Below are 9,240 nucleotides of genomic sequence, written 5' to 3'. Positions count from 1 at the left end.
GTGTTGGTTCTTCTGGTTTACAGTAGTGCGACATTGTCACATGCACTCTGCACTATAGTGCATTGTGACAAACTGGCTCATCATCAACAGTGCAACATTTGTGCAGTATTAGTTCCATTCAGGATGATATTTGTCGTACGCCATGACCCCACTGTAATCCTTGGTCCAGGATAAGTCAAGCATGAGCTACGTAGGTCATTCTCAGCCATAGTCAGTTAGTCAGTCAGTCAGTCTAGTCCCTAAACCCACTTAAAGAGATGCATTCATGCATATACAGTTAGTAGAAACCTTAGGGTTTGCATCAGAAAGCATCCTGCATATTGCACAACATTCATGCATAGCATCTAGACCGTTTGCAGGAACCTCAGATAGCATCCAGGATTTATCTAGGATTTTTTTTGGTAATTTTTCCATCACTTTCAACATTTATGCATCATCATTAGCATCTAGTGCCAACCGACTAGCAACATCACTAGTATAAATAGAGGCTTTGCATAATCATCTATTCATTCATCATATTCAGCAAGAGAGCCATCAAGCGCTTGTCATCCTCAGCCTCAGGAGCATAAGTGATTGCAGTTTCAACCCTCTCTTTTTAGCGTTTGTCTCCTACAGCCCTAGGTGCCTCAAACACATGAGCATACGCAGCAGTTCAGCATTCAGCCTTCAGTTCATCTTGCATTTTTTGCATCCATACAGTTTTCAGCATTCATCCATTCATCGTTTTGCTCCAGCCACTTGGTGAAGGTAAAACGCATCATTCTCATTCATTTACAGCATTCATATACAGTCTAGAACAGTCCCAAACAGCCCCTCTCTCAGCCCTAGCTTTGCATTCCTCCCTCATTCCATTGGGAAGAGTGCATAGACTCGAGAGTGGACATCTTTGGTGCTTCTGCAGCAGTGCACAATTCAGCCCAACACTTGGTCTTTAGAGGTTTTGCGTTCGGCTTATCGTCAGTCACACCGTAAGTCTCTTTAAAGATAATAAAGCAAATACTATCTCGGTAACGGGAAAGGGGCCCCTTTAGGACCCCATACGGTGTACAGTTCTCATCTCTCTCTCATATCTCTCTAAAGTTTGAAGTACTAAAGTGGATTGCTAAACTCGCGAAACTTAGGATACAGTAGATGGTGTGAGCATTTGTGTGACAGGATCCTCCAAAATGAAGACTTCCGCTGCATGTTACAGACATAGATTCTGCTTCGCTTCTCCTCTTCCTACAGTCTGCAAGTTGCAACACGTGTGTACAGCTGCGTGTAGTCGTAGCCTCTTCATTGTACCTGCTAGGCGTCGTTTTCTTCTTGCTTGCTGTCGCCTTTTTTGGCTTATTCTTCTACATTTGTTCTATTCAAAGACCCAATGGGCCTATGAGACCAAAGTGATACAATAAGAGAGAGAGAGAGAGAGAGAGAGAGAGAGAGAGAGAGAGAGTGTTTTTTTAGGTGCAGGCAGCGTTCTGCAAGCTCTGCTTTCCGTGGCCATCCCTTTCATTTTGGCTGCTCTTTTCCATTCTTTCTTTTTGATCTCTCTGTCTTTTAGGGTTTTGCTTCCAAGGTTAGTTAGTGAGCTCCGCTTCTCAATTCTGCAGCTATGGATGCGCCTAGTTTTTTTCTCCACACTATGAGACTGAAGGAATAGGTAATCCCCTACGAAAGAAGACACGAGAAACCTGTTGATGGCATCGATTCCAAGGAGCCAATGCATGAGGATCTTGTTGTGCAGTTTCTTTATGATGAGCTGCATCAAGATTTTCAGGGTGCAAAGTGGGAGAAGCCGAAAGTCACACTAAAGTGCACTATCCGGAAGAATGTTTTTCTTCCCAAAGTAAAGGCTGAGGTTAAATCTGTTTGGCTTTGCTTCCATTTTTGGCTGCATTGGAAGTGCAACCACTTCCTTCCTCTTCCTTCAATGTTGGGCTGTGAGGCAATAGTGTAATAATGTTTTAAAGCTATGATTTGTAGGAGTACACATTATTTGTAACCTTGTTTATGAATTGAAAGAACTTGTGTCATGGCCGTGTTGCTTGAAGGTATGGACATTTGACTTGGGAATGGTCAAGAGGTATCAGAAGCTATATCCATCCGCTGATCTTTGCAGGTCTTTACAAAGTCCTCAAATTGTTGAAAATGGACACTCGCTGGTTGGTGGTATAATCTCTCTACTTATTAGCTTAATTAATTAATTACAAAGTCCTCAAATTGCTGAAAATGAACACTCACTGGTTGGTGGTATAATCTCTCTACTTATTACTTACTAGCTTAATTAACGATTGATTTCATGGTTTTTTTATATCCTCTCTTTACAATGATGGTGAGACTGCAAGACTGATGTGCATTAAATGGGTTGTGGCTGTTAGATCTTAGCCTAAAGCGTAGGGTCACCTCCATGAGAAAAGCTCACCCTAAACTACTTCCAACCATTGTTTCCTTAATCTGCTTTAAGCCCCACAATTTCTGGAGGAACATCCTGAACCTCCAGCATTAAATAAGGTGGCTCTACTGGATGCTCTTATATGGCCAAGTAGTTATACTTATCTACGGGCTATTCAAGCTCCTAGGTTGACCATAGACTAAAGTAGTCACTTGCCAACTGTCACATGGCTTATTCCTTGTGGCTTATTCTTTGTGCGAATGCCATGTTGTAACATGTGAGAGGAATCTAAGAGTGGAATCTTGCAACATGTCACAAGATGCCTCTCACATGTTGTAACCTGTTAGAGGAATCTAAGAGTGGAAGCAAAATCAGCAGGATGGGATGAGACCTCACCCTTGGGGCTTGTTTCGGCCTGTAGAGTGCCTTCTTGAGCTTGTGTGGCTTGTTGTCTTCTAAACCAAGAATCTTGTAAGATAGCAGCTACTCTACACACCTTCTTGAAGACATTGTTGCGTATTTCGAAGCCTATTCTCTCTACTTGCATTCTTCTTCTACACAATCTACCGTAGCAGTGAAGGCTTCCCTGTCCTTAGCCTCACATGTAGATGTGGCAACAGTGGGTTGCTTTTTACTCAACCAAGATATGCACGAATTGCCAAGAAAAAAGCAATTCCCACAGGTGGATTGTCTGGTATCATAATCACCAGCCTAGTTTGAATCACTGTATGCATAAAGCTAGAAGCTGTCTCCCTTGGGATAGAACAAACAAAGATCCAGGGTACCTTGTAGATAATGGAAAATGCGTTTCATAGCTTGCCAATGCTGTGTGCCTGGGTTGTGCATGAATTTGCTCAACAAAGACACCCCAAAAGCTATGTTAGGCCTTGTGTTACACAAGTAAATGAGGTATCCCATTGCCTGGCTGTAAATGCTAGCTTCAAAAGATTCACCAATGTTGTGCATGAGTTTTGCTGGAGTTGAAAGCAGCTTGCACTCTTCCATGTGAAACCTTTTTAGCAAACTCTTTATGTACTTAGTTTGCTGCATAACAACGCCATCATCTCTTTGCGTAAACTGAATGCCAAGATAGTAGTGTAAAGGCCCCAAATCTGACATATCAAATTCAGCTTTCAAATCAGCCTTGAAATCTGAAATTTCTTCACAAGTCCCTGTTATGAGCATGTTACGATATACAAGACGACGATGAGAATATTGGCAGTAGTTTTCTTCACATACAAGGTGCTTTCAGTTGGACTATTCACATAACCCTGGTTGGTCAAACGAGCATGTATCTTATCATACCAAGCTCGGCTTATTTACCGCACTAGCCTGGGCCCTCAGAATTAGGGAGCCTCATAATCTCTCGCCTCAATCGGCGATCCTTATTCTCCCAAAGGTATGAGGGATACCTTGGGTCATTCCCGGGCTTTGCCAACGACGCTGCCCGGCTACACAAGCACGGAACGGAGTTAGCGTTGAAGCCAAAAAAAAAAATCATGAATTCTAAAGATAACAACTTCAAAGCAATTTATTTAAATAGAGCATTCACAATTCGTGAAGATAACAGTTTCAATGCAATTTATCGAATACAGCATCACATAATTCGCAACTTCATACAATTTTTATGTCATCATTTTAAAAGGAAAAGATACCACTAATGCAGTCTTGATGTCCACCTGATGCACTTTCCGTCCTTTATGTGCAGCCAATGCAATCACTGAACGGATCCTAGTCATCCTGGAAGTAGGAGCAAAAGTCTTCTCATTATCTATTCCTTTTTTGTGAGAATAGCCTTTCGCCACAAGTCTTGCCTTGTACCTATCAATGGTACCATTAGACTTTCTTTTGACTTTATACACCCACTTTGTTCCAATGACATTCTTGCCCTCTGGCAAGTCCGCAACATCCCATGTATTATAGGCTCTTTTGAATCAAAGAGACCCCCTGTCAAGCTCCAACTAGATAAACCCTGAGATTAAGCATATGCATGGAAAGATAAGGACATAGCATCTAGCTTACCGCCCAACCATAGAGCCATTCAGGGTCACCCCGGAGCATAGGGGGATAGTAGCATCTGAGACGTGGCTCCACGTGCAAAGTCCCTGGCGTCCCATACCACCAGTACACACCCATCAGATGTAAGCATGGAGTAGTCTCAAGGCCTCGAGTCCAGGTCTGAGGAGCTCTCTCTCAAAACTGACCCATAAAGTGACTTATATAGGCCTCCTATAAACCAAGAGCCAAATATAGCACGTCTCATAAAAGCTACTTAAGATGCCTAACCCAGGCTATGGATAACCCGACCCGAGGGTCTTAACCTTGGTTAGCCCTGGGACGTAACATTCTTCCCTCCTTAAGAACCATTGATGTCCTCAACAGTTAATTCGGGAAATCAACTCTTCAAACTACGCACTGACTCCCACGTAGCCATGACCTCAGACCGTCCCTTCCACTTGATTAGGTACACTGAATAAACGGTATACTGAGACCGTTTAGTACGTTGATCCAGAACCAACTCGGGCTCTAGGGAAATATACCTGGTCATGTCCTCGAGGTTAGGGATCTCCTCCACTCGGACAATCTCATCACCTTCACCCAGATGTTCCTTTAAACGACTGATGTTAAAAACAGGGTAAATCTTGATTCCAGAAGGAAGTGCTAGCCGATAGGTTACCTCACTAATCTTCTTTGGACCTGATAAAGACCACAACATTGAGAAGACAGCTTGAAAACCTTACCATTTCTCATCGTTTTAGAGTCCTTTGGGACTTTAAGATACACCCACATGCCCTCTTGTAATGCTCTAGGGGTTCGTCGTTGGTTGGCGTAAAATTGAGCGCGATCTTGAGCACTCTTTACGCTTTCCTTGGCAATTTCAGCATGTCTTGCATATCTTGCAAGACATCCATTGCTGATTGTAATTTGACTCCCCTTAACCCAACGGCTATAGGTGACTTTGGTTGATAACCATACATAAGCATGAATGGGCTATAACCAGTAGCCGCATGCTTATTGCTATTATAAGCAAACTCAATCTGTGGGAGGTACCGTTCCCACTCAGACTGTCTCTTGGAGACATACGCCCTCAACATATCCTCCATAGTCTAGTTAGTCCTCTTCGTCTGACCATCCAACTTAAGATGATCCGAAGATGGCATACTCAAGCGAGTTTCCAATTTGGAAAATACGGATTGCTAGAATTGTGTAGTGAATTTGGGATCCCTGTCACTGACAATCTCCTTAGGCAGTCCATAAAGCTTGTACAACTGCTCCACAAAGAGTTGAGCCAACTCTTGACTCGTCACCGTCGACTTAGTAGGGATAAATCTTGTCATCTTCGTCAATCGGTCTACAACAACCCAGATTGAGTCATGGCCCCTATTAGTCCAGAGTAATCCAACTACAAAATCCATCGAGATACTTGCCATTCGTTCTTAGGAATTTGCAAAGGATGTAACAACCCACCAGCTCTAAGCCTTTCAGCTTTGTTAAGCTGACATTGGGAACACTTCTGCACATAATCCTCAACAAAGGACTTCATGCGCGGCCATAGTTGTGCAGTGAATTGGGGATCCCTGTCACTGACAATCTCCTCGGGCAGTTCATAAAGCTTGTACAATTGCTCCACAAAGAGCTGAGCCAACTCTTGACTCTTCACCGTCGACTTAGTAGGGATAAATCTTGCATCTTCGTCAATTGGTCTACGACAACCCAGATTGAGTCATGGCCCCTATTAGTCCGGGGTAATACAACTACAAAATCCACCGAGATATTTTGCCATTTGTTCTCAGGAATTTGCAAAGGATGTAACAACCCACCAGCTCTAAGCCTTTCAGCTTTGTTAAGCTGACACTGGGAACACTTCCGCACATAATACTCAACAAAGGACTTCATGTGCGGCCAGTAAAAATGCCTACCAAGCAAGGCTAAGGTTCTATGTATGCTCGGGTGCCTTGCACTAGGTGCGTCATGGCACTCATGCAATATCAAAGTTTGGATGTCGAGATCAGTGGGCACACAAACCTTGCCATCCTTAAACAATAATCCAATTCTAATGGAATACTTTTCCAATATCTTTCTCTTAGCAGCACTCACTGGAGTGTCCAGAATACTCGCATCTCGTAGGTTGCTTCCGGCTTGGACCAATCGCCAGATTCGACCAAAATGGGAATCTTGTTGGCAACGCTCTTTGAGAGATAGATAAAAGTCAGTCGTTCTCTGAGCAAAAGAGATAGCATTAACCTCGGGGATCCTACTAAGGGCATCAGCAACCCGATTGGTTGTTCCCCTACGGTAACGGATCTCAAAGTCAAACTCGTGTATGAGGTCAACCCATTTGGTCTTCCGACCCCCTAGGTCAGGGTGATCACAAATATACTTCAACGAATGGTGATCTGTCCAGACTACAAATCGAGACCCATACAAATAGTGTCTCCAGATTTTCATTGCATGGACAATAGCCAGAAGCTCCTTTTCCTGGGTAGGGTACCTCATCTGTGCATCTGAAAGCTTTTTACTTTCAAATGCTATGGGCCTTCCATCCTGGAATAGGGCAGTACCTATTGCATGATCACTGGCATCCGTTTTAACCACAAAAGGTTTACTAGGATCCACAATCAGCAACATAGGCGCCGAGGTAACAAGCTCCTTGAGTGCTCTAAAACACTCGTCCAACTTGTCACTCCAAACCACCGGAGGACTTATCTTGCCTTTCTTGCTTCTCACCCCCTTTAAGAGTTCCGTCAAAGGGGCAACAATCTTGGCATAAGTCTCGATGAACTTAAAGCCAGTGAATCCCAAAAAAGATTTCACTTGCCTAATCGTCCTTGGAATAGGCCATTCAAGGACCTTCCGAACCTTTTCCGGATCAATCTTCACACCGTCAACGGTAATGACGTGACCTAGATACAAGAGTTCCTACTTAAAGAAGTCACATTTTGACTCCTTTGCATACAACTTCTCTTGTCTGAGAATTTCTAAGACGACTTTGAGATGCTGTATGTGTTCTTCTAATGACCTACTGTAAATGAGTATGTCATCCAAGAAGACAACAATACAGTTCCCAAGATATGGACGAAAGAAATCGTTCATCATCTACTGGAAAGTAGCAGGAGCATTAGTCAACCCGAAAGGTAAGACCAAAAACTCATAGTGGCCATAGTGCGTTCGAAACGCAGTCTTAGGCACGTCCTCAGGTTTAATCCTTACTTGATGATAGCCTGACTGTAGGTCAATCTTGGTGAAATACTTAGCACCCTGAAGACGATCCACCAAGTCATCCATCCTCGGTAAAGGATACTTGTTCTTGACAGTGAGCTTGTTCAAGCCTTTGTAATCCACACAGAAGCGCATACTACCATATTTCTTCCGTGACAGAAGAACGGGAGTGCCCCATGGAGACTTACTAGACTGAACAAAACCCTTATTGAGATACTCTTGCAGTTGCCGAGCAATCTCGTTCTCTTTAAACCGATAAGGTTGCCGGGAGACAGGATGGCTACCAAGCAATAGCTCAATTTCATGGTCATTGAACTCTTTTAAAATATTGTTCAAAATTTGGTGTTCTTTAGTACAACTATTGCTTGAAATAGAATTACACTCCAAAGCAGATGATCTTAACAAAATTTCAGAATTGAAAAGATCATTGAAACAACAAAAAGACAGAGAATTTGGATCAAAAAGAGATTCGTATATATCCTCAGCCAATGTTTGAGTCGAGTTTACATCATAAAATCCACGGGGGACATCACCTCGGATTACAAAAAGTTCACCATCATGAACAAACGAGAGCTTATGAGTCTGATAATCTAACATTATCGTCTCACTCTTGTCAAAAAACTAGGACATCCCCAATATTATATCCACCCTGTCAAGGTTCATGATATGGAAGTCCAAAGCCTCCCGATAGTCTTGAATCTGGACCTCCTGCCTAGGCACCATTCGATCCCACACGTCTGCACCTCGAGCAAGGTTGACCACATACCGATGATCACTGGCCTCCGTGGGTAGCCGGAGTGTTTGTACCAAACGTGAAATTGCGAGTAGAACCGTTGTCAAATAGAATCCGCACCCTTTAGCCGCCTTCAGATCCCTCAACTCGGAGGAGATCATGTGGACCATAGGCAGACTCACTTATGTGACATCCATGCAACTACTTGAAGCCAAATGATGAATTTCAACGGAAGAGATCAAAGAGTTACCTTGTAGTTCCGTAATATGTATCGAGGTCTTACCCCCTGAAGACTTCTTCGGACAATCCCGATAGTGATGACCGGGCTGGTTGCACTCAAAGCACAAGTTCTCTTTCTTCGCCTTTGCTACCTGTTCTTCGGTTTGAGGAGTGAATCTTCTCTTGCCTCTTGAGCGCTTTTTGGGATTGCGCTGTGAGACGACTGACCATCTTGGGATGCTGCAACACCACCTCACTTCTTGTCTTTAGAGGATTTTTGGTTCTTGCGTGCAGACTCACCTACAGGCTCACCACCTCTTTTGATAGCAAGCATAGTTGCAAGCATTCGTTGCATTCATCCATTCACATTCGAGTTTGCCAAGTTTGCTAAAGAATGCTTCAAACCTTGGCGTAGATGCATTTGTGACATTTACTAGAAGGCCAATTTCCAAAAGAAAACCATCTCAGTAGACTAACATGTCAAATTTGGGGCTTTTTTGGGAGAGTTTCAAATTTTAAAAATATCAATAAACACTCTACATGAAGGTTGTAAGTTTTAGGCTATAGTGGGCTACGGTTGTGGGGTACATCACACACCTTTGAGCTTCTTCACAATGTTGAAAGGTGAATGGCGATAGTACTCGCTGCATTGCAATTTACTTGAGTGAGATTCCCAACATTCAGATGTTTAGTA

At 43.2% G+C, this 9,240-nt stretch overlaps 1 protein-coding gene across 8 annotated transcripts in view; it reads left to right on the top strand.

The window, feature by feature from the left end:
• Positions 1 to 9,240, top strand: part of LOC147640798 (Alg9-like mannosyltransferase family) — a 52,095-nt gene that overhangs the window by 16,963 nt on the left and 25,892 nt on the right. For 4 of the 8 annotated variants that reach the window (XM_086815310.1, XM_086815300.1, XM_086815278.1 and 1 more), the window contains exon 2: positions 2,034 to 2,144. The exons of 1 other annotated variant lie outside the window; for it this stretch is intronic. In XM_086815310.1, the coding sequence (XP_086671436.1) occupies positions 2,034 to 2,144 (111 nt within the window). Of the gene's footprint in view, positions 1 to 2,033; positions 2,152 to 9,240 lie in introns of all 8 variants that reach the window. 3 more of the 8 variants (XM_086815274.1, XM_086815273.1, XM_086815266.1) reach the window with 1 other exon arrangement.

This window comes from Cibotium barometz, chromosome 2 (assembly GCF_041138505.1).
Source record: "Cibotium barometz isolate CiBa-2024 chromosome 2, ASM4113850v1, whole genome shotgun sequence".
NCBI lineage: Eukaryota > Viridiplantae > Streptophyta > Polypodiopsida > Cyatheales > Cibotiaceae > Cibotium > Cibotium barometz.
Note: the sequence above shows the minus strand (reverse complement) of the source record. Positions and strands in the feature narration are given on the sequence as shown.